We start from the raw sequence: 27,363 nt of genomic DNA on the forward strand, positions 1-27,363 counted from the left end.
AACAATAATAAGAGCTTTATTTTAAGTAAAAAATATATACATATACAACAAATTACTAAATCTATGACAAAAATAATAATGTACTAATCAACTTTTCTTTGATTTCCATTGGTGCTTCTGAGCGCCCTCCAGTACATTTTCTCCGCCAATAGGAGCAGGGCAGAGGGATGCTGGATCACAGAGGCTATTTCAATTATACACTTCTCATACTGACATCTGGATTTTACACGGTCATTCGTACACGATTCAACCTTTTAAAAATAAATAATTAAATTAGATACCATAGTTTTAATCTATAGACAAGGTTGTTGTTGTAGTAGCCCTGTTTCTCAATTATTACATCACGCTGGTCTTATTTAGTATGGCAGGTGTTTCATTTTTAGCCACCATATTGAATGGCACTCTCATAGCATAGATGAGAGAAAGCATGATTTAGTATACTTAATTTGTAAGGTCCCGACATATCTCCCTTCTTATAACCTAGAGGCATCACTGCTAAGATAAGTTTGTTAGTGGCAAAAAGGCCCTATTAAACCTATGAATCATTTGCAAAGATAACAAAGTATAAAGAGAAACAAACAAATGCCAGTATTTAATTTTCCTGGTATACAAGAGATTGCCATTCTTAATCGATTTATATTTATGGATGTTGCACCAGATAATCATGTACTCTGATAAAGTAATACTCGCAGCTGCTAAAATAACAATACCCTCACCTACTACAAGCTAAATTGACGACAAATGTTCCCCTGACAATATATCCATGTATTTCCATTCCTCTATATTATAACATCCAAAAAGTACGGCAAACCATCTTGGAAAATAGATTTGTTAACTTGTGAACTTCGCTTTTATGGAAGCTGTAATCCTTGTGTTTGAAGGTTTCAATAAAAAAAAATGAATAAGCTAAAATATGAATTGTCAGTTTCCCACAAAGTAACAAGCGAGCAAAGAACCCACTTCCCACTTATATAAAATAGATTTAAGGTAGGTGGGGGGGGGGGGGGTTCTGTGTTTTTTTGAGGTAAATCATCCCTAAAAAATCTAGGTACCTGAATAACAGTCATAAGTTTCTTCCTTACTGCCACCAAGCTGCTTCTCAGCTGACTATCCTTGACTCTGTATTGACAACAGGTACACTTCCAGGTATCATCATCCTTGCGGAGGCCAACACCTTTGTGGACCTGATCCCCTCCGCGGTCAGGACACACAGGGTGCAATATTTCATCTGTCAGTAATTCTAAAATAAATTAAGCTTTTCATAGTGCCTATAAAAAATGACGCCATATAATATAAATTACCAATGATAGGCCAATACACAGACTAAGGGGGGGTCCTTTTAAATATATTTAATTTGCTAATTTTACTCTTTTGCTTATTTTTTGCTAAAGATTGAAAAAAAAATTTTGGTGGTTAGTCCCCACATTATTTTTGATTCATTTCAAAAGTAAGGGACGGGTCTTAATTGATTCTTTGAGGGAACGGACCAAATAACTTTTTTGATCACATTTTAATTTAATAAAACTTACCTGACATTGGATAATTTGATAAGCAGGCTTGGCAACAACAATTAAATCCATGGTATTCCTAAATTTAATTTTTAAATTGTGTTTATAAATAATTACATCTATTTAATTTAAACAAACAAAAACCCAACCCCGCAAAGCAAAAATTGAAAGGAAATGTTTTCTTAAATATGAAATCACTACATACAAAAGAAGCGAAGCACAAAACAAATAATGGTCGGACAAATTTAGATATATAGCAAATGTTCAGTTTCTTAAAAGGGTTTATTATTTCTTGGATCTTACACCAGATTATCACGTACTTTAATAAAGTGAAACTTGGAGCGGGCTAAAATAACGATCCACCCTATTTAGCCCCCCCCCTTCTACATTATGAACGAACTGACCAATAAATGACAAGGCAATAGCAACCTAAATTGAGGATAATTTTTCTCTGTCATAATATCCTCATACATTATACATCCAATTTGTAATAAAACAATAAATGCAATGAAAGCAAAAAATCACGAAATATTCTGTCAAAAATATACATATGTAGGTCTCTGTAGCATGACCGACGAACAAAGTAAACTATATAATGGGTGCTCATTGGTACAAAGATCTTCACTAAAAATATTGGACGTCTGTCCTGAATAGCATCTGTGATTTTTACATTTTCCCAATGCCGGACGGACATTTTGAATTATTGAGTAGCTTTGCCACTAGAAATATTAAAGTTAAGACTTTCTTTGCATTTTTATGTATACCATAATGGATATAGGATATGTGTGGATATATAATAGACAGGGGAAAAGTTTTCCCTAATTTAGCTTTCGTCAGTTCGTTCAATTAATAGGAGGGGAATCGTTATTTAATCCAGGTGCGAGTGTTACTTTATCAGAGTACAAGAAAATCTGGTGCAACATCCAAGTAAGAATATATCAATTATGTTTACCTTTGTCCAAAGTTGACGCGCAATCTTGGACGCTAAGGCAAAGTGAGGACCATAGTTCTCTGTTATTTCCTCTCCAGGATGTATGGGACGGCAGGCCACCAGCACCAACCTATGGAATAGCGTATAGTGTCCAATAAAAAATGATACCATACAAGACAAATGACCAATAATAGGCCAGTGTAAATTGTAATTGACCAATGGTAAATTGTATAGTGGCCTATCATTGGTCATTTGTATTGTATGACGTTATTTTTATTGGACACTATATGCAGTTCCCAACCTGTCTCCAACAAAGTATTTGATGGTATTTGGATCACAGGAATGGTTTAGAAAAGCTGCCTGGCTGTAAATCCCACTGCCTATGGTCTCCATCTTGAAGCAATCTAATAAGAAAATCTTTGGTTAATATGAGTCTGTTAAATTTTGGGGAAACAAATAAATAGATTATAAACCTGACATTAATTCTAAGTTAAGCTTCCTGAAAAGTCTGATATAGGATAAATAGCAATATCTTTTGGTACTAATAAACATAGAGGCAACATAACGTTTTATACTAGAAAATATTTAAATTGTACTTTGTTTCATTAGAATTAAAGGTGCTTTCCCTCAAAGCGCCTTTAATTAAATCAAAGCGCATATGTGCTATCCCTACTTGCGGTGCCCTTTCCCCACGGGGCTAACATCTGCCCATAATAACCTGACCTAACCTAGCCTAAGGTAAAAATAACAACAGAAAAAAAATTAACCACATTCTTATTTTCAATTAGTTTTTGAGGTGGGGTTCAGTGCTTGACTAATAACTTTGAGGTAAACTGTTTCACGTATTCATTCGAATCCGGTGGATAAGAACCGGTTATCATCCATACGAAAAAACTATGTCTAGCATCGTATTGTATCCAGCTTTCTACGAATATTCTACGATGCGAGAAATAACTATTAAAGTTTTTAAAGTTTACCTGGATTATTAACAGCTTCTACAATAGAATGACTATTATGCTGCAAGATCTAAAATTAAATTAAAGTTTGAAACATTTGACTTTTTATAAATCACTTAAAATTGTAAATATATTTTCAAGATTTAGATTTCAGTGTCCATAGAAAATGTCCATACAATGGATGTAGAATATACGTGGATAATATAACAGGAGAAAAATTGTCGTCAATTTAGGTTGTAATTTCCCTTCGCTTATATTGGTTGGGCTGTTTATCAAGTAGGAGAGGAGGAGATGGGGGAGAAGGTGGTGGATGTGGGAGATCGTTTTTAAAGCCTGCTACAGATTTCATTTAATTATAGAACATGAAAATTTGTTGTAAGATCCAAGAAGTAATAAGTCCATTGTCCATACATACTTGAGCTGTAGTAATAAAATAGAATAGAAAGACATAAACTAAATTGATTGTAAAAAGAGTATTGAGAGAAGAAGTATTGCAATCCTTAAGATATCTATAGCTTCAATGCAAGGGCGTGCACAGACATTTAAAAGGGGGTTAAGCGAAGCGCAAGATTAATTGGGTGTTAAAAATTAAGATGAGCTATAAAACCTAAAATATCATAGGTTTATATTGAGATTTTGTTTTATGAACAGCCCATGTTTGCCATTTAAACCCTAAATTTATGTCAAATTTTATCCTTTTTTCCACATTGAGTTGATTAATCATCAAGAGTAGTTTCTTATGCTACCTTTCAGTCACTCAGTTTTAAATAAATTGATATCAAGTTCTTTTTATGCTTTTGTTTCCTGCTGGGTACCACTTCCCATTACTCAACACATCATGAGACGTCACCAAGCCTTCATATCCACATCTTATGAAGTTTTTTCTCGCCTTACTCAACACTCTGTCCTGCTAGCCTAATCAAAATTCTGCTTTTAATGGCTGGTATATAACCTAATCCTGGTCCAACTAATCCTAACTGTCCGGTCTGTAAGAAAATCGTCAATTGGAAAACCAAAAATAGTTTTTTTTGTACAAAATGCAAGGCTCGGTGTCATGTCAGGAAAAAGGATAACTGCAGTGGACTGAAGAACCACCGCGACTACAACAACACCTGGAAATGCCCGCCATGTCTACAACAACAACTCAATTTAACTTAACCTAGCGCGATCTAATATAATAAGCAAACAGACAAAAAAAATACATTCCAGTCACCCTTTTAAAAAAAATTTATTTCCAAATATAAGGGGGGGGGGGGAATCCTTGTATGTCTAGAACTTTTAAGGAAAAGCTCCTTATTTTTTAGTTGATGTAAAGACCATTAATTAAAGCAAGGGGTTGTAACTCCCCCCCCCCTCCTAGTATACTGAGCACGCCTCTGCTTGAAATCAGTTAACCCACATCATCAGGGCTAAATGATGCGGACATTACTGTGTATCACTCATCAAAGTTTAAGTTTTTTTTTACGCAGAAAACATTCAAGACTCTTAAAATTTACTTCAAACTTCAAATTTTTAAAGAAGTACTTTTAATAAATGTTATTTTTAAAGTTTTTTTAGAACACTGTTTAAGGACATACTTACATTTTTTGGACTTGATTATAGAGACGCTTAGCTTATTAGTTCTAAAATTCACTAACCCAAAAATCAGATAAATAGAATAATTATAGCACATCAATTATTGTTGTCAAAAAAAACTTTTAAAAGGACCTAGGGAGTTTCTTTTAATATAGTTGCTACGCTTTCTAAACCATGTCAACTTTGAAATCTATAGGATGATTCTAACATGAATAACTTTTAGATAAGAGCTATCAGTTATGGACGTACTGACCGACCATACTTATAGAGAAACTTTTCTTTTGAAAAATGGAAAAAGTAAGTACATTTTACTAGGGCTTAGCAGCTGCGGGTAAGCCTCAGAGAAATAGTTACATTCAGTTAAAATTCAGGTGGATGTCTAAACCCTTAACTAAATAGGCAATCAATCTTATCAAAATTTTATTTTTGCACTATAGCGGGATTAAATTTGAGTATTATGCGCGGCTGCCTAGCCCTAGTTTTTACCTCTACCTGTTTACCTTAAAAAGTCTGAACAACAGATGGCCGGTATCTTCTTTATTTATATTCATTTTTGAATAATATCCTTTTTGCTCAAGCAATTCTAAAAAAAGAAAAAATATATTTTTTACCTTGAAGTAAACAAGGGTGTCAAATAATTTACTGTTTAACTAATCTCTAAGATCTAAGAAAGGTACGGAGGGGAACGTTTTTTAACCAGAAGGAAAAAAAGATTAGGGGGTGGGGACTTTGTTCTTGACCTACCCCCGCCGCCCCCTTCCCACATCTTAAAAAACCTTTGCTAAAATAATGTAAAGCTTCAAATATTATTGCAGATCTAAAAACCAGGACTCGGAAGTCGCGTGTCAGCCGCCTTTAAGCCTAACAGGAAACCAATCTTCTAGAATTTTAAAAAGCAGCCAGAAACCTAAATCTGACCAAAATATGACAGTCCCTCCTAATTAAAAAAAAAAGAAAATTCATAGCGCGTCTGCCTAGCCCTGCTAAAAAAAACTTATTAAATATGCATTGTTGCATTTAGCATAAAGGATTTTAAAAACTTTATGAATGATGATAAACATAAAAAACTTACCAATATAAAGCAGAATAATGACAAATGTCCAAAAATCTTTTTCAAGATTAATTTGTTCCTCCCAGCCACACAAGTTTAGAAGAGAGGCAAAATTGTTTTTCTGTCCCTTCACATTTATATTATCGTTTAATGTTGTTAGAGGTAGAAATTCTGTCACCGCTTTGTTTAACTCTTCCTGAAAATTTCCTTCCTATCGTTAGAGAATTATACAGAAATTGTAAGGTCATCCAATTTTGTATTGGGTACAACATCTCAAGAGTAGGAGTAAAAAGAAGCCCAAACCCCCATTATTTTATCCCAAGGGGTAAAATCTACATTAGGGAAAACCAACATTTTTGGTGTGAAATGTAAAAAATTTTAGCTGATTTTTAAAATCTATATACTTTTTTTTTTTTTGGGGGGGGGGGGGGGTGAACTTAAGAACCTATGGCCCCCACCCCACCAAAAAACATGTAAATGATCTTAACCTACATATAGGCTCAGTATTTTAAGTTGTTTAACAAATGATAATAACAAAAAAATTTGGATAGGAAGTATTCCTGAGTTGCTGAAGCATATATTTGAAATGCCAGATGATAAAACTGAGGATAACACTGAATAATGTCATGCTGAAGCATATGGTCGGATATCTCATGAGTCATCCCACACTCGTACTCATGAGCATTCTGCAGGTTGACAAGTTTTACGATTTTTAGTAGTGAAGATGCATCATAATTCACTTTGTTGGTCTGTCGAGTATGGAAAAAATTAGATTTTCTCGGCTGCTACTTAGACAGATAAAATTTTATGGTGAAGATTCCCTCCCTGTACCAATGTGAGTATTAAGTATATAAGGGGGGGGGGGGGGGCGTAATGACATAAGCTCTTAAACCGTGAGCAAAATGGTCTAAATATTGAGCTAGACCCTTCAAACTTGGTATATAAGCCTAGTCCTATAGGTATTACATCTAAATGGCAAAAAAATCCAAAAATTTTTATTTTTAGGTTAGGTTAGGTAAGAAAAACCCTGCGGAAATGGGGTTTTTAGGCTTTTTTTGGTCTATTTTGATGTGGAAACTTGCCTTAAATTGTTTTTTCTTAGGGTTTTAACTTAAATACACTGTATCTATTCATATGGACATTATTTAAGATGATTCAGCAAGTCGGGGACCGACCCCAGGGGGCTAGGTGGGTGGCCCGCAGGGGTTAAGTTCATTTTTCCCAATATATTTGTTGTGATACATCAAATTATAGGTTTTTTAGGTCAAGGAACTCAAATTCAGAGCTAAAATAAGCATTAGATTAATCTGAAGCTAGCCCCAGCGGGCTAGGTTGGTGGCCCGCAGGGGTTAAGTGCATTTTTCTAATATATATCTTGTTATATATCAAACTATAGGTTTTTTAGGTCAAGAAACTCAAATTCTGAGCGAAAATTAGCATTAGACTGACTTGAAGCTAACCCCCCCGGGCTAGGTTGGTTTTCTGCAGGGCTTAAGAGCATTTACCTAACCTAACCTAGAAACTTACTTATATTTTCACAGGTTTTTTTCTTGAATAAACTGTGTCTATTAATGAGGACTTTATTTAAGATGATCCAGCAAGTCGGGGACCGACCCCAGCGGGCTAGGTGGGTGGCCCGCAGGGGTTAAGTGCATTTTCCCCAATATATATGATGTGATACATCAAATGATATGTTTTTTAGGTCAAAGAACTCAAATTCAGATCTAAAATAAGCATTAGAATAATCTGAAGCTAACCCCCAGCGGGCTAGCTGGGTTGCCCACAGGGCTTAAGTGCATTTTACCTAAGCTAACCTAGAAACTTACATTTATTATTTTTTTTAGGTTTTTTTTTATAGAATAAACTGTCCATTCATGAGGACCTTATGAATAAACTGTGTCTATTAATGAAGACTTTATTTAAGATGATCCAGCAAGTCGGGGACCGACCCCAGCGGGCTAGGTGGGTGGCCCGCAGGGGTTAAGTGCATTTTCCCCAATATATATGTTGTGATAAATCTAATTATAGGTTTTTTAGGTCAAAGAACTCAAATTCAGAGCTGAAATAAGCATTAGACTAATCTGAAGCTAACCCCAGCGGGCTAGATAGGTAGCCCACAGGGCTTAAGTGCATTTTACCTAACCTAACCTAGAAACTTACGTTTAATATTTTTTTTTCAAATAAAACTGTCCATTCATGAGGACATTATTTCAGATGGTCCAGCAAGTTGTAGACCGACCCCAGCGGGCTAGGTGGGTGTCCCTCAGGGGTTAAATGCATTTAAAAAAAAAAGTATTTGTTGTCATACATCCAACTATAGGTTTTTAAGGTCAAGAAACTCAAATTTAAAGCTAATAAAAGCATCAGACTAATCTGAAGCTAGCCCCAGCGGGCTAGGTGGGTTGCCTGCAAGTCTTAAGTGCATTTTACCTAACCTAACCTAGAACCTTACTCGTTTTTTTTATGGTTTTTTTTCTGGAATAAACTGTGTCTATTTATTAGAACATTATTTAAGATTTAGGACCCCAGCAGGCTAGGTGCATGGCCCGCAGGGGTAAGGTGCAATTTTAGTTGTCATACATAAAATTATAGGTTTTTTAGATCCAGAAATTCAAAGGGGTAGTTTCACAAAATGCATTTGAACTTAATTTAGTGAACTGCATATTTTTTCCTGGTTAGTTGGTTAAACTATATTTATATGGCATATATTTGAAAGAATTTAAATTTTGATAGTACAATGTTAGCGGTGGAAGAATTTAATATGCTAATAGGATACAATTTTTTAATTTAATGTATACCACATACCACGAAAAAACTAGCATCAGGTTGCTATTGTGTTTTTTTAGCTCCAAATTGACTTTAAAAACCTATAGTTTGATGTATAACAACACATAATTTGGAAAATTTACCCCTGCAGGCCACCCACCTAATCCGCGGGGGTTAACCTTAAGTCAGTCTAATGCTTAAAATAGCTCTGAATTTGAGTTTCTTGACATAAAAAACCTATAATTTGATGTATGACAACACATACTTTAGAAAAAATGCACTACACCCCTGTGGGCCACACACCTAGCCCGCTGGGGTCGGTCCCCAACTTGCTGGATTATCTAAAATAATGTCCTCATTAATAGACACAGTTTATTCAAGGAAAAAAACAAAAAAGAATAAGTAAGTTTCTAGGTTAGGTTAGGTAAAATGCACATAAGCCCTGTGGAAAATCTACCTAGCCCGCAGGGGTTAGCTTCAGGTAAGTCTTATGCCAATTTTAGCTCTGAATTTGAGTTTCTTGACCTTAAAAATCTTTATTTTGATATATAACAAGATCTATATTGGAAATAATGCATTTAACCCCTGTGGGCCACCAACCTAGCCCGCTGGGGCTAGTTTCAGATTAGTCTTATGCTAATTCTAGCTCTGAATTTGAGTTAACTGACCTAAAAAACTTATAATTTGATGTATCGCAACATATATATTGAAAAAATGCACTTAACCCCTGCGGGCCACCCACCTAGCCTGCTGGGGTCGGTCCCCGACTTGCTGGATCATCTTAAATAAAGTCCTCATTAATAGACACAGTTTATTCAAGAAAAAAACCTGTGAAAATATAAGTAAGTTTCTAGGTTAGGTTAGGTAAATGCTCTTAAGCCCTGCAGAAAACAAACCTAGCCCGGGGGGGTTAGCTTCAAGTCAGTCTAATGCTAATTTTCGTTCAGAATTTGAGTTTCTTGACCTAAAAAACCTATAGTTTGATATATAACAAGATATATATTAGAAAAAATGCACTTAACCCCTGCGGGCCACCAACCTAGCCCGCTGGGGCTAGCTTCAGATTAATCTAATGCTTATTTTAGCTCTGAATTTGAGTTCCTTGACCTAAAAAACCTATAATTTGATGAATCACAACAAATATATTGGGAAAAATGAACTTAACCCCTGCGGGCCACCCACCTAGCCCCCTGGGGTCGGTCCCCGACTTGCTGAATCATCTTAAATTATGTCCATATGAATAGATACAGTGTATTTAAGTTAAAACCCTAAGAATAAACAATTTAAGGCAAGTTTCCACATCAAAATAGACCAAAAAGAGCCTAAAAACCCCATTTCCGCAGGGTTTTTCTTACCTAACCTAACCTAAAAAATAAAAAATTTTGGATTTTTTTGCCATTTAGATGTAACACCTGTAGGACTAGGCTTATATACCAAGTTTGAAGGGTCTAGCTCAATATTTAGACCATTTTGCTCACGGTTTAAGAGCTTATGTCATTACGCCCCCCCCCCCCCTTTACGCGGTAGGTCAATCATACTTCAAAAGACATTAGTATTTCTTTTAAGGCTTCGTGATTTCTTTCACCAAAGACATACAGACATCCTGTTATTTTGATATATTGAAATATATTGTTCTATGAAACAGTTCTATACATTATAGAGATGCATACAAGTAACGAGAAACCATTAAAAATCATGGAAAATATAAAAACAATGAATCTTCTTTTATGGTATTACAAATTTATATTCAAATACAAAATTAATTTAAACTTTTCCTTGCTAGCGTTCATACATTCAATTGAACAATATTGAACCTAAAAAAAGATAAATAGTTAAAATCACTTTTCAATTTACTAGTGATAAATACGACAATAAAAAGTATCCAGTTCTACGTTTTTATTCTAACAGGTCTTTTTTATATGACCCTGTATAATTGTATACCTGGATACAGTGTGAGCACCATAAAGGAGCAGGATCTGTAGGTAGGAGACAGTTATTACACCCTGTATAATAGTATACCTGGATACAGTGTGAGCACCATAAAGGAGCAGGATCTGTAGGCAGGAGACAGTTATTACACCCTGTATAATTCTATACCTGGATACAGTGTGAGCACCATAAAGGAGCAGGATCTGTAGGTAGGAGACAGTTATTACATCTAGTTCTACATACATCCATTTTTATACTCTTTCTTATATGACCCTGTATAATTGTATACCTGGAGACAGTGTGAGCACCATAAAGGAGCAGGATCTGTAGGCAGGAGACAGTTATTACACCCTGTATAATTCTATACCTGGATACAGTGTGAGCACCATAAAGGAGCAGGATCTGTAGGTAGGAGACAGTTATTACATCTAGTTCTACATACATCCATTTTTATACTCTTTCTTATATGACCCTGTATAATTGTATACCTGGAGACAGTGTGAGCACCATAAAGGAGCAGGATCTGTAGGCAGGAGACAGTTATTACACCCTGTATAATTCTATACCTGGATACAGTGTGAGCACCATAAAGGAGCAGGATCTGTAGGTAGGAGACAGTTATTACATCTAGTTCTACATACATCCATTTTTATACTATTTCTTATATGACCCTGTATAATTGTATACCTGGAGACAGTGTGAGCACCATAAAGGAGCAGGATCTGTAGGTAGGAGACAGTTATTACATCTAGTTCTACATACATCCATTTTTATACTCTTTCTTATATGACCCTTACCCCGTCCCGGATTTGAATAATTTTGTTAAAATTTTTGCCCCCAGCCAAAATATGGTTGGTTTATGCATAAAAATGACCCATGCAAAATATTTTTTCAGTAATGCAAAAATTGCGACGGTACAAGCACTGCAAAGTTTTTAAAATCTGCAAAAAACCCTGTTTTTATGGCATATTTGGGGCTTTTGTACCATCCCAATTTTAAAGATTTTTACAAAATTTCAATTCAAGTGTGTTGATATATACCTGAAATTTACCAAAAAAAATGGGGGCAGTCTCAATTATAACATATGAAGGTGTAGCAAGTAATCTTCCAAATACAAAATTGTCAAATTGCATACATATATAATAGGGTTGGGCCGGATACTTTTTTAGACGGATATTGGATATCTGGCTGATTTATAATGCCGGATATCCGACATCTGGCCAGATATCTAGCAAATATCTGGTAATTTAGCCGGATATCTGGTTATTCGGCCGGATATCCGGTAATTTGCCGGATACCAAGTCCAAATATGTTGCATTATAAATCAACCGGCCAAAAAAGTATCCGGCCTACCTCTATTATATAAGTATGAAATTTGTTTGATACACAAAACTATCCCTTCTGTAGATTAAACTTAGCGGTTGAAACGTTTATTCACTTAACTTAATAAACCATCCAATCAAAATTCAATAAAATTCTCAAAAGTTGTTAACCTAATGAATTAGAAAAAACAATTATAAAACTTTGGGGACAAGTGAAATAAACAGTCCAATTTCCCCTCCCTCTCTGAATTATACCAGAGTGTACCAAAAGTCTAATAATAACTAGGGAGGCAGAGCACAATGGGCTGTTAATTACACTAGTCCCCGAAGTTTAAAAAACTTTTTCATTTGTTTGCTCAACAACTTTTTAGATTGTTTGAAATTTTAATTGGTTTAATAAGACGTTCCAACCACCTATTGTAATCAACAGAAAGGGTAAGTTTGTGTATAATCATGGGGTATACACGTCCATTTATCAGCCATTGTCTTCTCTTTCTAGATCCCTGTACCCAAAGTCTAATAAAAACTGAAACACTTATATTTTTATTACATAACAAGAAATAACATGTTATTCAAGAATCTAAAGGGATAAGACAATGTCTAATAAATTGATGTACATCCCCAATAATGATACAAAAAATTATCCCTTCTGTAGATTAAGACTAGAAGTTGAAACTTTTAAACACTTAACTTAATAAATCAACCAACTAAAATTTACTGAATTTCCCCAATGTTTTAACCCAATTATAAGAAAACACCATTATAACACTTTGGGGATTAATTTAATAAACAGCTCAATGTCCCCTCCCTCCCTGAACTATACAAGAGTGTATCACAAGTCTAATAATAACTAGGTAGTAATACACTAGTCCCGAAAGGTTTATCATAACATTTTTTTATTTCTTGGCTCAACAACTTTGGAGACTTTTATTGAATTTTAATTGGTTGGTTCATTAGGTTTAGTGATCAAACGTTTCAACCACTATGTAATCAACAAAAAAGGGTCAGTTTGTGTATCATCATGGGATATACAAATAAATTTATCAGCCATTGTCTTATCCCTCTAATTCCCTGTACCCAAAGTCTAATAATAAATGGAACACTCATTTTTATTACATAACAAGAAATAACATGTTACTGAAGGATCTGAGGGATAAGACTATGGCTAATGAATTAATGTACATCCCCATTAATAATACACAAAATTAACCCTTCTGTAGATTAAAATTAGTAGTAGAAAGTTTCCCAAGTGCCAAGTCGAGCACACCCCCCCCCCCATATCCCGACCTTGAAAAAAGGAGGGATACTTTCTAGTTTGTTTCTTAATTATATAAGGTCAGGTTGGGATAGTTTATATTGGCTACCAGGGACCCTTGCAAGTTAATATAAGGAGGGAGGGGTTGTCAGTGATCAAAGACATTTTGAGGGAAAGCACCGAACATCTTTTATAAGCTAAGACATCTTTTTCAAAAATTAACAGAGATAAACAATGAATAATGACACATAAAAAGATAATGTTAAAAATTATCTAATTTTCACAAGAAGAGCTTCACCATAGTACTTTCTAGCGGTATCGCTCCTAAAGTACTCTTGGGCACCTGAGAGAAGGGTTGATCCTATAATTTAATTTAAGTGGTAATAACTGAAACATTCCCTGGATCTATCAGTAACTTTACTGTAAAGAAGAAACAATTGCATACATATATAATAGGGTTGGGCTGATACTTTTTTGGCTGGATACCGGATATCCGGTTGATTTTTAATGACAGATAATCGTTATATGGCAAATTACTGGATATCTAGCCGAATAAAAGAACATCGGCCGAATAACCGGATATCTCGCCGAATAACCGGATATCCGGCCAAATAACCGGATATCCGGTCGAATAACTGGATATCCGGCCAAATAACATATATTTGCCGGATATCCGGCATTATAAATCAGCCAGATATCCAGTATCCGTCCAAAAAAGTATCCGGCCCAATCCTATTATATATGTATGCAATTTGACAATTTTGTATTTGGAAGATTACTTGCTACACCTTCATATGTTATAATTGAGACTGCCCCCATTTTTTTTGGTAAATTTCAGGTATATATCAACACACTTGAATTGAAATTTTGTAAAAATCTTTAAAATTGGGATGGTACAAAAGCCCCAAATATGCCATAAAAACAGGGTTTTTTGCAGGTTTTAAAAACTTTGCAGTGCTTGTACCGTCGCAATTTTTGCATTACTGAAAAAATATTTTGCATGGGTCATTTTTATGCATAAATCAACCATATTTTGGCTGGGGGCAAAAATTTTAACAAAATTATTCAAATCCGGGACGGGGTAATGACCCTGTATAATTGTATACCTGGAGACAGTGTGAGCACCATAAAGGAGCAGGATCTGTAGGCAGGAGACAGTTATTACATCTAGTTCTACATTCATCCATTTTTAGACTCTTGACAGGTCTTTCTTCACAAATAACTTGACCAACCTGTAATTATAATTTATATAAATATATGGAGGGAGGTGACACTGGAAATTACACTGGTACCCAAAGTTTGATAAAAACGTTATCATATTTGTTGGATCCAAAACTTTGTGTGTTCTTATCGAATTTTGATTGGTTGGTTACAATCTAGTAGTGTTCAAAATTTTCAACTAAATATTTTAATCAACAGAAGGGGTAATTTTGTTTATCATCATTTTGAATGCAAATATATTTATTGTTTATTGTCTTATTCCTTAAGATCCCTGTGTCAATGAAGAATAAAATTATTTTATATTAATCATGCAAATTGTACAAAATATATACGTCACTAGTAATTTCCGTTAAAGATTTCCATTTAAAAACTCATTTTCTTTGTCAAAGTTTTATAAACACCATAAGTATGAAATGATTTTTATGTTTAGCATGTTCAGTTCAGTTCTCTGGCTAGGGTTGTGCCTTATAAAATTTGTTAATTTTTATGTAAAAGTAACACGATCTCTGTCTGTCTGTTTGTACCGATGGATCGCGCTAACTGATGAACCGATACTGTTCTCCTTTGCTGTATAGCTTCTAATAGGTCCTGGGCAGGTTAAAAACATTTTTTTTGTGTGGGGAGGGTACCATCTCCCTCTCAAGAGAAATCGCAAAAAACATAATTTACATAACTAGAGGCCATTTAGATATATAGGGGCGTAGCCGCCAGTAATGGTTAGGACTGTTATGGTTGTGCTTCTCAGGGTATATACTTATTGGTCTTGCGGTGGTTTTAAGCTTTTTTTCTAGGTAGGTGGGACAACCCTCTCCCGAAAAAAATCCCCCCCTCAAAAAAATAATTGACCTGAATAGACTGTTCAGCCCTGACAAATCTGCCCGACTGTTGTGATGAATCCAAACTCACATCAACCTGAAATCCAGGAAGGTTCACATCCGCCTGGAATCCTGGTAGGTTATCCGCAGCCACCCTGGTGCCAGTAACAAGCATATCATCCTTGGAACTTGTTTTCCTAATCAGGTCCTCCAGAGCCTGCAGTGTTTCTATGAAGTTTCCTCTTTTTTGTTCATCAGGAATCTTGAGAAAGAGAGAGAGAAAATAGAATGCAGAAATGAGCCGTGAATTGCAAACTTTCATATTTTTCAGGGCTCGGCAGCCGAGCGTCAGCCGCCTGTAAGCCACAGAGAAATCAAGATTTTACAATTAAAAACAATCAGCTGGAAGTCTAAACCTGGCAATCCCTTCAAAAATATTTTCAAATCATCCAAACAGGTTTAAATTTGCGACTTAGTCACGGCTGATGCGCGGCTGCCTAGCCCTGATATTTTTCTTGTAATCAACTTTACAAAGTCACGAAACAAATTTTACCTCATTAATTTCATTTTAGATTTAAATGTGGGGTAAATAAAAATTTTAATAGAAATGTGCGTTTATCAACCCTTATGTAATGAACTGTAACTTTCAAATGAAGCTTTTTTCAACAATGATATATGAAAGCATCACAAGCCTTTAGGTATTAAGTTGAATTGTAAAGGAATAACCTATGCTTCTAAATTTTAAATTCAAAATAGAAAATAATGTTATTTCTTGGGTAATTAATCTTATCGGTCCAGTGCAGATTAAAGGATACTACACAGAAGGTTAGACCACCCCCACCCTCTGAAAAAAAAACTATACCACTCCCCCCCCCCCCCACCATCACTTTTTTTCTCGCCAAACCTATAAAAGTACACGGCCCCTAAAGGATTAAGGCACAGGAACTATTTTTTGTTTTGTTTTATAAACTTGAAAAGGGATGTGGAAGGGGTAATTTAGATCTTAGAAGGGAGGTACAATCCAAAAAAGTATTTAAAACAATATCTTCTAGTGACCTATTATTGCTTTAGTCTAGGGGTTCAATATCGAGATCTTTTGATACACATTGACAAAGAGAAATCCTTACCTCTATTATATTTACACAAGGACAGAAGTATATATTCGTTCAGGTTTTTTTTATAGAATATCAGAAAGGGAGGGAAATTGAGCTCTTTATTACACTAGTCCCTTAAGTTTTATAATAACGTTTTCCTATTTGTTGGCTTAACAACTTATATGAACTTTTATTGGTTGGTTCATTAATTTGAATAAATGTAATCTACAGATGGAGTAATTTTGTGTATCATCATTGGGAATGTGAATAAATTTATCGGCCATCGTCTTATCCTTTTAGATCCCTGATATAATGTACATAATACATATAAATATTTTACCTTATCTGTTGAAAGTTCAGCGGCCATCAGAGTTTTCTTAGCTTCTGGTATTCTTCCTGATAAAACAACAAATACGGCATCCATAAAAGCGAAGCTTAACCTACCAGACAAACGAACAGTAAATTTTTGTACTGACTGTGCTTGTAATTGAAATAAAATATATACAAATACAAGCGGCTTCTCTTCTAGGAGTAAGAAATTGTCAGACAAATAGCCTAAAACCATCTGAAAGCTTAAATCTTAAATAAAACAGAATCATGAATCAAGAACCCTATTTTTATTGCTAAAATTACTAATATCAAAAAGTTATTTTTATAAACAAAAATTGATAACTTTATCAATTTTTATGATGCTTCAATTCAAACGTATTGTCTGACCATCAAAGTCTACACTGTGGCACAAATGCGAAATGAGGGAAACCGCCATTTTTTTTATAGATTATCACATCTGAATATTTGATAATTTCAATATATTTAATATTATTATACTTATTTAACGTCTTTGTTTGTGACGCTGCTTGGGCTGATATTCCAATTTACAAAGTCAGGTTTTTAGCTATTAATATCTAATAAGAACATACCTAGTGCAACTAAAGATCTAATTTTTCTGTCCAATAGTTTGAATTGTAAATGTTGCGGATATCCACTCAATAAAGCATAATCTTTACATCATCTTTATTAATGGATTTATTATTACTTGGATGTTACAACAAATTTTCATATCCTATGTATAATAGAGTAAAACTCGCAGAGGGCTAAAATAATGATTCTTCTCTTCCACCCCCTTTACTCCATCCCCTCCCCTCCTACTAGATGAACGAACTGACCAATAAATGATGCTAATGTTAGCTACCTAAATCGATGACAATTTTTCCCTTATCAAAATATATACGTAAATTTATATCCATTTCGCCACTCGAGGTGTTGGTAGAAGGAGGGGGGGGGGGGGGTGGGGATGGCCCATAAATCTATTTTTGTAATGATCTTTTAATGTCTGTGGTTGGGGGGTGGGGGGTTAAGGGTCGCATCCTCTCCACCCAAAAGCCTAAAACCTAAACTTCCCTATATATTACACGCTTACACATAACACAAATTGGCTATTTCTCTTGGGATAGTTGTGATACCCTCCCTAAAATAGATATAAACCTTCCCAGCAGATATGATAAGCTTTTTATCTAACTTTTTCTTTATTTGTATATACCCTCATAGACACCTTGTCATTTAAAAAAGCTACTCTACAACATAATCATCTTTGTCAATCTTAAAATAAAGATTGCCTATGTCTGATATGACTTCCTTGTGAAATCCCTTCCTGAAATCAAATTAGTTAAGAATTTTTCAAAATAAAGAGCACAGTTTAACAACTATACTCAAAAAACGCCTATCTCAAAAAAATACATATCTCTAAAAACGCATATCACAAACAATAAAATAACCTAATTTAGCTAGTGGAAGATGTCCTTGCTAACACTTATAGAAGCAGCTGCTCTATTGAAAATACAATTTGACCAAAGAATCCTAATGACGTCATATTATTATAATCTATTATACTCTAATATGACGTCATATGGAATTCTTTCGTTGAAAGTTTTTAAATTAAAATCCTTTTATTATAGGCACTATAAAGAGCTTCGCTCTCTTAATTAACTTATGTTATAATCGTCCTATCGATTTGAAACTTTACAGCCGTACGGACGGATCAAATGTTCTTGCCTTACAAACGAACATACGGTCATTTAGGGGATGTTGCGCTTACCTGAAAAGAATAGCAGATCTGTTGGCCAGAGACAAGCTGGTATAATAAATTTATTCAATATTTTTAAAAACATTAAAATTTGCCTTGTTTTAATTATAACAAGGTTGACAACACCCATAAAAAATTCCAAAGATATTAAATCAAACGGTAGAACAAACGAGCATCAACACTTATAGAGTGTCAAATTCTTAAAAGCAGAAAACTAAATTAAAGTATAAACAAAATTGTATATAAACTTGTAACAAAATCAAAAGCTTAAAATCGATAGTACAATTCTAACATGCCTAAATTAAACTTAGGCACAAACGGACGTACAGACTTTAACGATAGAAAAGCTTAGCTTATAAAAATTGATTTTTATTTTACTTGGTGTAATAAAACTATTTTGTTAATTACCAAGACAATTAATTAATTACAAATGAAAGAAAACTACTAATAATTATTTATCGTATCGTATTATAGACAGCTCTCCGCCTCGTCTGATTTGTTCATCTTCGCTTTTATGGATGCTGTTGTCTTTGTTGATTTGAAAGCACGGCTCGGCAGCCGCGACTAAGCCTCATATTTAAACCCGTTTTAATGCGTTGACATATTTTTTTTGAAAAGAGATTTGCCATATTTGGGTCAGGCTAAGATTTCTAGCTGATTTTCAAAATTGTGAAAGGTTGATTTTACTAAGGCTTATATACGGCAGGCGCACGAATGCCGAGCCCTGCTTGAAGGTTAGCAAAAAGATGTTTGTATTAATTTGCCCAACTAACTTCTCTGAATAAAGATTTATTATCTTGAAAAATTTGTTGTTTCACCAAACTAAAGGGATAAATTGAAGTACATTCCCAATGACGATACACAAAATACACCTTCTCTAGATTACAATTAGTGGTTAAAACGTTTGAATACTTAACTTTATGAACCAACAATGAGCCAACAATAAGAAAACGTTATTATAAAACTTTGGGGACCAGTGTAATAACCAGCTCAATGTTCCCTCCCTTCCTGAATGTTCTACATTTCTAAACATTTACAAGCTAACATAAAAAGATAAAGGTTGATAAAAAAAGCATTTCATCCACCAAGGGGCAGAAAATCGCCTTAAAGTTTGGGGATGACCCTCTCTCATACATCTTTTGGAAAAAAGAAGCAAAATTGAAGGATTGTGAACATTATGTCAGCCAATGCCTCTATTAGAGGCCGCAATCTTCAGCTGCAGCCGCTTGGCTATAGATGTAGCTGACGACCCGTTGCATTATCATTTATAGGTGTAAACAGCTCTCAATTCAGTTACAACTGGGGACATGAATTTAAAGGGTATAAACCAAATTAATAATAGACAACTTTTGAATAAGGCCATCATGTGCACAGAAGTTTGTCAGGAGATGTGTACACTCCCCAAAAGTCCCTGCTTTCTGGGGTTATAAAGAAAATAAATTATTTACATGTTACTTAAACCTATTTGCAAATAAATTATGAGAAAAAAAATAATTAGCAATTAATAAAATAGGTCATTCGCTAAGAAATATTGAATATTTAAAAACCTAAGAGATTGATCTTCTTGCAATCCAAATTTTACTGCTTCGTTATATTCCATTAAAGCTTCTTCGTCTTTCTTTTTCTATCAAAACAAATATCAATAACATATCATTTATACAAAACATAATATTTTCATATAATTCTAATATAACCAATTAATATTAACTGGATTAGAACCATACTGAAAAATCATATATAGCATCGTATTACAGACAGTTTCACAAATATCAAAATAGAAAATCCCTATATTAATACCAGTTTTGTTAGCCAGGGTTTTAGCCCCTCGGGACTAACAAACCTGGTTTTTATCTTGTATTTTTCATATTAATATCCGTGGAAAGCTGTATTTAATACGATGCGATAAATACTTACATTAAAAAATATTTTAAGCATATGGAAATTTGTGCTATGATCGAAAAACAGCTAAACCCCTTAATTTACCATTAATTAATTAATCAATCATAATAATAATCCAGTTGTAAAACATATGTACATCGTTCCAATTAAATTTTAGGTAAAATTTAAAATGATATTTTTAAAAGATAATATTAAGAAGAAAAAAGCCTAACATGCCTGGAAAAGATTGTTCCCTCTATTCCTGTGTGCCACGGATTTATTTCCATCCTTTTCACTTTCTTTTATGTGTAATTTAACCCTGAAAAAAATATTCTAATATGACGTCATTCGGGTTACTTCGGCCAAAAGTTCTTAGATTAATCCCCTTTTTTATATGCACTATTAGTACTAGAGCTTCAGTCAGAATCTTTAATGGAAGTAGAATATATGTGGATGTTATGACAGGGGGAAAATTGTTGTCAATTTAGGTTACTGACATCCAACCCATTCATTGGCCAGTTCGTTAATCCAGTAGGAGGGGATGGGATATGGTAAAGAGTATAGAAGGGCAGTATCGTTATTTTAGCCCGCAGCATGTTTCACTTCATTAATAAACACGAAAATCTGGTGTAAGATCCAAGTAATAATATATCCATTGTGGCTTTACTGTATTATTTTTTTTCAAAAGAGAAGCTTTTATACATTTAGGGCCTGAGTGTCTATCCGTCTGTAACGGATAGACATTTTTGTTGATTTAGCTATGTTAGAAATGTCCCATTAATTTCGAACTTGGCATAATTTTCCCTTTAACAGTTAAAGCTACAATTTAGAAAGCGTACCAACTCTATAATCATCACCATAAAGTCAGTATGTCCTATCTAAACATAAATATTTTTTGCGTTATATGATTATATTTCATAAAGTTTGTAATCTTGAATGTTAATTGCATACGGACAAACATTATACTACTTTGAATTATAAGTCACCTGACAAATTCAACAATTTGTTCACAGTCTCTGAACGCATTTAGTTTTGATGCAAAGGTGTCACTTGTCTCAAATTTATCAAATATAATCTGCACAGCTTCGTCCATTCTTACAATTGTAGCAAAATATTTCTTTTTCTAAATATTCACTTTTCAACTATTGTACTTCAAAGATTGTTCTTGCTTTAGAAACAAGGGTGTCATAATTTTTGTACAAAATCCGTAAATTAACAATAAAATGTTTCTCCATGAATATAATTAGTTTATGAAGTCTTTAATAATGCAAGTAAGAATATTTGATTTAATAAAATACATCGTTCTTAGTAAACTGTATTGTATTGCCTATTTATTTGAAGAAATTTAATGCAAAAACAGCTGATTTAAAAAATATAATGCATCATTACAATTCTCTGACTTGACACCCTGGTCACATAAGTATAATAGAAAGCTGGATAAACTTTCTATTGTATGTAAAATTCCCCGGCCTTCTGCCCCACGTAGCGAGCCCAATCGTGGGTGCATATCATAGAGTACAATATACAGGAAGGGAATTTACGATTTAGAAAGCGCGGCAACTACATAATTGTTACGAGAATGTACGACCGTCTATTCAAAGGGAGTGTGAACGTAAAAATTTCTCATCTAATTATCAAATCTTAACATTTACTAAGCACATTTCACTACACTGATCAACCAAAAATGTCCTATTCACAAAAATATCCAGAAATAATGCCTTGATTTTATGGTATTTTGAGAGGGAAAAAGGAAAAACAGGGAAAATCTGAACGTTTTTGTTTCTTATAATGTTTGTAGGGATATTTAACTTGTCATATATAGTTGAAACAATTTACTTACTGTTAAGGATTTATTTTATGCTATAAAATTGCCAATTCGTTTTTTTATAACGTAGTAATTAGGTAATAAAGACATATTTTAAATTCGTATTATTGACAAAAAAATACCTCACTGTCTACAAAGGGTTGAATCTCATAGGTTATATAAAATAATAATATCCTTTTTTATTGTGTTGAACAATAAATAACCCACTTTGGAGAATTAGTTTACACTTTTATCAGACTGTTTATAAAGAAATATTGCGTCTTTATTATTTACAAATTTGTAATTAAAGGTGGGCGAGAGATGGGCCATTTAAAGTTAATTGGATACTAATAAAAAACCTGTTTCTGGCTTTGTTATTGTATTTGGTTTTCAATAAAAAAATATTGCTTATTTTATCAATTTCTAAGTAACTATACATTGGATTAAAGCAAGGATTATGTTAAAAGTCAGCTTAACTGTTAGGAAAAATCTAGAACTATGTGAAAAAGTTTAATTTTAGCTATAATGGGAGAAAAAAGCAATTTAATGCACATTTTATATAATACGGAAAATTTCTTCCTTTCCCCGTACCTTATAAAAATCGTCGGAAAAAGCCGTTTTTTAAGCAAACAAAAGCGCGTTTTGCTCTATCTGTGAGATATTATGAATGAGATAATGTTAAGATTTGATATTAAGATGAGAAAAATTTACGTTCACAGTCCCTTTAAAAGATGTGATATTTTTTGACAAAATGTTTTTTTGTTAAATAAAGTTATCCTATTTAACTGATTTTTGGAAATATGACTCCCATGACAATAAAGCACAATGAAGCAGCTCCATGAATAATCTTGTATTTATGCACCAGATTTCAACACAATTTTGTTTAGACTTATACATTTGTAAACCGCTTATTTAGTTATAACACCCTAAAAGTGTTAACATTAGTTTGTCCTACAGATTTAGAGCTACTTAAATTTACTTTTTGATACGATTTTTAAAATTTGATTTGCCTTAAACTTTTAAAATTTACCATAAACTAAACATATTCTAATTAATCTCATAATTACTACTAGCAACTGCGTCCCTAGCACCTAGAGGCAATGTATTTGAAAGGGTGTAAAAGAGGAAAAAAATAGCCTTAAACCACCCCAAGACCTATGTGGAGATTCTCTAAAATTGAGAACCCAATCGGTTCAGTGGTTGGTGAGATCTTAAGCTACAGAAAAAATACCGTACTTCTTAATGAATTTGACTAGAAGCTATAGACAAAGGCTGATAGTGGTACCAATAAGAATGTACAATACTCTCTATTTCCTTTTGCTAAAAACCTACAGACGGATTAAAGAATGTATTCACACTGTAAAAATTGTTTTAGTAAAGGTGCATTATTTGCCAAATGTACCACTTTTCTGCACTACCTCTCCGATTTTGTTAATACTCTATATTTTGGTCCGTTGGGTCATTCAAGGATGCTGGATGGCCAAAAAAAGTTTCAGAGTCCCTGGATGTCTAGATATCTAGCTATCTATGAAGGTAGGTAACAAAAATGTAAAAAACACCCATTTTTTCACAATTTTAAAAATTAATTTTTTCATCAATCTTACATCCAATCTATACATTTTATACACCAAAATGATCGTCTATTCATGTAAAAAGCGCACATAATGCTATTTTGGCCAAAACTCTAATTTTACAGGGTATCCAACAAAAAGTGTATTTTAGATATCTAGCGTAATACCCAAAATACCTGTCCGAAAAAAATCATTTTTTTTGGCTTAAATCCTGTGTTTTATATGTGTGCATATGTGGTATATAACGGTTTGGACCACCCGGGACTATAAGATTGTCAAATTTGACTTTGGGACACCCTGTAAATGTGATTTTTGCGTCTGTAGAGCTAAAACTTGGTCCAAATTGGCTATTTTTTTCAAATTACTCTAATATGTGTCTTAGTATGTTTGGCCATAGTGTTTTTTGACCAGATCAATAATTTCATATTTTTTGGACTGTATTTTCAAAAAAAGAGAAATTTTTTTTTTTTTTGTTTAAATTTTTTTTCTATTTTTAAGTTACTTAAAACTGTCATATAGATACAAATTTTGACTAATAACAATAATATTTGCCTATTTTACAATTTTTTACACTTTTGGGACACCCTGTGCATGTTTTTGAAAAATGATGGTTTTTGCCCATTTTTTGGGGGAAGGAGTTGTTTTAGGGCCATAGACTATTTCTTCATTTTTGTAGAACTTTTCAAGACACATCATTTGTTATTTATGCAAAAAACCGCAAAAACCGAACCGTTTTGCGGTTATTCACCGCCAAAGGCAGAATTTTTTACGTTTTTTGCCGTTCCCGAGGTTCTAATGGGCATTTGTGGTTAGAAGACGTTGATTTATCAAGATAACTGTGAAATACTTTTATTTAGGCATTTTAATTTACTAAATTTCATGTGAAGTAAATTTTTTTGTATATCCAACCAATTTTTGTCAAAAGAAATTTCAAATGCACATGATTTATGTTTCTTTTATCACTTATGTTATAGCAATTATTTATGTTATATTCACTTCATTTTCTTGTTTAAACAATTGAAATCCATCTCTGCACAAAAAATTTTACTTAATATGAAATTTACTAAATTAAATTACCTAAATAAAAGTATTTAAGAGGGATCTTGATAAATCAACGTTTTCTTACCACAAATGCCCATTACAACCTCCGGAACGGCAAAAACGTAAAAAAAATTCCGCCTTTGGCGGTGAATAACGGCAAAACGGTTTGATTTTTGCGGTTTTTGCATAATTAACAAATGATGTGTCTTGAAAAGTTCTACAAAAATGAAGAAATAGTCTATGGCCCTAAAACGACTTCTTCCCCCCAAAAATGGGCAAAAACCATCATTTATCAAAAACATGCACAGGGTGTCCCAAAAGTGTAAAAAATTGTAAAATAGGCAAATATTATTGTTATTAGTCAAAATCTGTATCTATATGATAGTTTTAAGAAACTTAAAAATAGAAAAAAAATTAAAAAAAAAACAAAAAAAATTTTTCTCTTTTTTTGAAAATACAGGGTGTCCAAAAAATATGAAAATATTGATCTGGTCAGAAAACACTATGGCCAAACATACTAAGACACATATTAGAGTAATTTGAAAAAAATAGCCAATTTGGACCAAGTTTTAGCTCTACAGACGCAAAAATCACATTTACAGGGTGTCCCAAAGTCAAATTTGACAACCTTATAGTCCCGGGTGGTCCGAACCGTTATATACCACATATGCACACATATAAAACACAGGATTTAAGCCAAAAAAAATGATTTTTTTCGGACAGGTATTTTGGGTATTACGCTAGATATCCAAAATACACTTTTTGTTGGACACCCTGTAAAATTAGAGTTTTGGCCAAAATAGCATTATGTGCGCTTTTTACATGAATAAACGATCATTTTGGTGTATAAAATGTATAGATTGGATGTAAGATTGATGAAAAAATTAATTTTTAAAATTGTGAAAAAATGGGTGTTTTTTACATTTTTGTTACCTACCTTCATAGATAGCTAGATATCTAGACATCCAGGGACTCTGAAACTTTTTTTTGGCCATCCAGCATCCTTGAATGACCCAACGGACCAAAATATAGAGTATTAACAAAATCGGAGAGGTAGTGCAGAAAAGTGGTACATTTGGCAAATAATGCACCTAAAGCATTTACACTAAAACGACCGTCTGTCCGACCTGATATATTTTATTATATACGATTTTGTTTAATATTTCTGCATATTCTGATCAAGTAAAGATTTATGTTCTATTACATAAAGTAACTTTTTTTTTGTCTAAAGTTTAAGATTTCGATAACTACTAAACTGGTTAAGTTCTCGTTTTAAGGTAAGCTTCTCATAGATCCTAGGATGGGTTTAGAATATTTTTCTGCCCTCTTCTTACCCCTTTCAATGGGTAGTTTAATTAGAGCAATACATGTAATAGTACAGTAAATGACGGCCCGTGTTAACAAAACTGGTATTATTTTTTATGATTTTTATTTTAGAAGTCTTGGAAGGTTGTCTGTAATACGATGCTATACATGATATTTCATTAAGGCTGAGAACCGGTTCTTATCCTGCAGATAATAATCGGTTTCGAAGTAATACTGGAAAAGGGATTAAACCACAATTTTATTTTTTCTTTAATTTTTACAGTGTAGCTAAGGTGTGTATATCCCTTGGGAGTTACAATTATTGGACTTCCAATATCTGATAACTATAACCAACAAAATAAAACATTTAACAAAAAGAAGTGTGGTAAATTCAGGGCTGCGAGTCCTTAATAAATATATTTAGATAATACTAATGGATATAGAATTGTTGTCAATTTATGTTGCTAACATGGACATCATTTATTGGTCGGTTCGTTCATACAGTAGGAGGGAAGGGGATGGGGTGACGTGAGTAGACGGGTGAATCGTTATTTTAATCCGCTGCAAGAGTCACTTTATCAGGGAATATGAAAATCTGGTGTAAGAACCAAGCAAATACAATAAAAATTTTTTTTTGAAAAAACTTTGAAAATCAGATCTAAATCTCTGGCGTCAGGTTGTGGTTTTGTTGTTGTGTCAAAACATTGAAAATTAACCATCACACAGAAAATATTTATCCCAATGTTTTTTTTTGTGTGCTGAAATTAAGGGTACATTCTTCTCTAGTAGATTTATTATTACTTGTGGATGTTACACCAGATTATCATGTTCTATAATAAATTGAAATTCGCAGCGGGCATGTGAACTCACACTTCTGTAGACATAAATCTTATTCCAAAAAGTTTTGACTTCTACAAAGTCTTTTTTTATTTTTATTTTATAAAATTACCCATCTCATTCATTGTATCTGTATATCAAAGTATTAAAACAAGCAAACAAATAAAAAAAGAAGCACAAAAAATTATCTTTGTCTATATAATAAGAATAAATATTTAACTCTTTTAATAGCGAAGCTTTTGTGTTGTGTATATGAAGGGTATGTCCGTCTGTCAATCCGTGACTGACAGCTCTAATCGTTTTTTTAGACGTGGTAGTATTGTTCTATTGATTCCTGTAGCAGTAAGATATGATTTAAAACATGGTGATTTTTAAATCTTTTTGACAACAATTTTTTCAGGGTATAATTAATTATATGATT

The 27,363-nt window shown here is 33.5% G+C and overlaps 3 protein-coding genes across 3 annotated transcripts; all 3 read right to left on the reverse strand.

Annotated features, from left to right (window-relative positions):
• On the reverse strand, positions 1-10,996 carry LOC145317979 (histone-lysine N-methyltransferase SMYD3-like). Its single transcript, XM_080159271.1, has 11 exons — positions 10,885-10,996; positions 10,563-10,601; positions 6,579-6,707; positions 6,043-6,214; positions 5,471-5,553; positions 3,417-3,465; positions 2,741-2,843; positions 2,461-2,569; positions 1,530-1,587; positions 1,053-1,240; positions 1-251 (listed from the first exon to the last, which is right to left on the reverse strand). The coding sequence occupies exons 1-11, from the start codon at positions 10,963-10,965 to the stop codon at positions 84-86; spliced, it is 1,179 nt and encodes a 392-aa protein (XP_080015397.1). The 5' UTR covers positions 10,966-10,996; the 3' UTR covers positions 1-83.
• Positions 10,997-14,354: 3,358 nt separating this feature from the next.
• Positions 14,355-17,423, reverse strand: LOC145318431 (uncharacterized). The gene is made up of 4 exons (XM_080159717.1): positions 17,344-17,423; positions 16,764-16,819; positions 15,361-15,591; positions 14,355-14,525 (listed from the first exon to the last, which is right to left on the reverse strand). The coding sequence occupies exons 2-4, from the start codon at positions 16,788-16,790 to the stop codon at positions 14,355-14,357; spliced, it is 429 nt and encodes a 142-aa protein (XP_080015843.1). The 5' UTR covers positions 16,791-16,819; positions 17,344-17,423.
• A 569-nt stretch (positions 17,424-17,992) lies between these two features.
• Positions 17,993-21,556, reverse strand: LOC145318432 (uncharacterized). The gene is made up of 5 exons (XM_080159718.1): positions 21,371-21,556; positions 20,622-20,703; positions 20,054-20,130; positions 18,519-18,554; positions 17,993-18,074 (listed from the first exon to the last, which is right to left on the reverse strand). Exons 1-5 carry the CDS (start codon positions 21,475-21,477, stop codon positions 17,993-17,995), a joined length of 384 nt encoding a protein of 127 aa, XP_080015844.1. The 5' UTR covers positions 21,478-21,556.
• Between the last annotated feature and the right edge of the window lie 5,807 nt (positions 21,557-27,363).

This window comes from Acartia tonsa, chromosome 4 (genome assembly GCF_053477335.1).
Source record: "Acartia tonsa isolate MP-2025a chromosome 4, ASM5347733v1, whole genome shotgun sequence".
NCBI lineage: Eukaryota > Metazoa > Arthropoda > Copepoda > Calanoida > Acartiidae > Acartia > Acartia tonsa.

Excerpts from the sequence above, each read along its gene's own strand:
- LOC145317979 (XM_080159271.1), bottom strand. The coding sequence starts at position 10,965 with ATGGATGTATGTAGAACTAGATGTAATAACTGTCTCCTACCTACAGAT. Across the intron at positions 10,602-10,884 it reads GGTGCTCACACTGTATCCAG|GTTCAATATTGTTCAATTGA; the intron begins GTATAGAATTAT and ends ATCTTTTTTTAG. Across the intron at positions 6,708-10,562 it reads AATGTATGAACGCTAGCAAG|AATGCTCATGAGTACGAGTG; the intron begins GAAAAGTTTAAA and ends GTCAACCTGCAG.
- LOC145318432 (XM_080159718.1), bottom strand. The coding sequence starts at position 21,477 with ATGGACGAAGCTGTGCAGATTATATTTGATAAATTTGAGACAAGTGAC. Across the intron at positions 20,131-20,621 it reads GAGGGAACAATCTTTTCCAG|AAAAAGAAAGACGAAGAAGC; the intron begins GCATGTTAGGCT and ends TTGTTTTGATAG. Across the intron at positions 18,075-18,518 it reads AGATCTGCTATTCTTTTCAG|GAAGGGATTTCACAAGGAAG; the intron begins GTAAGCGCAACA and ends ATTTGATTTCAG.
- LOC145318431 (XM_080159717.1), bottom strand. The coding sequence starts at position 16,790 with ATGGCCGCTGAACTTTCAACAGATAAG. Across the intron at positions 15,592-16,763 it reads CTGAACTTTCAACAGATAAG|ATTCCTGATGAACAAAAAAG; the intron begins GTAAAATATTTA and ends CTCTTTCTCAAG. Across the intron at positions 14,526-15,360 it reads GGGCTGAACAGTCTATTCAG|GTTGGTCAAGTTATTTGTGA; the intron begins GTCAATTATTTT and ends TTATAATTACAG.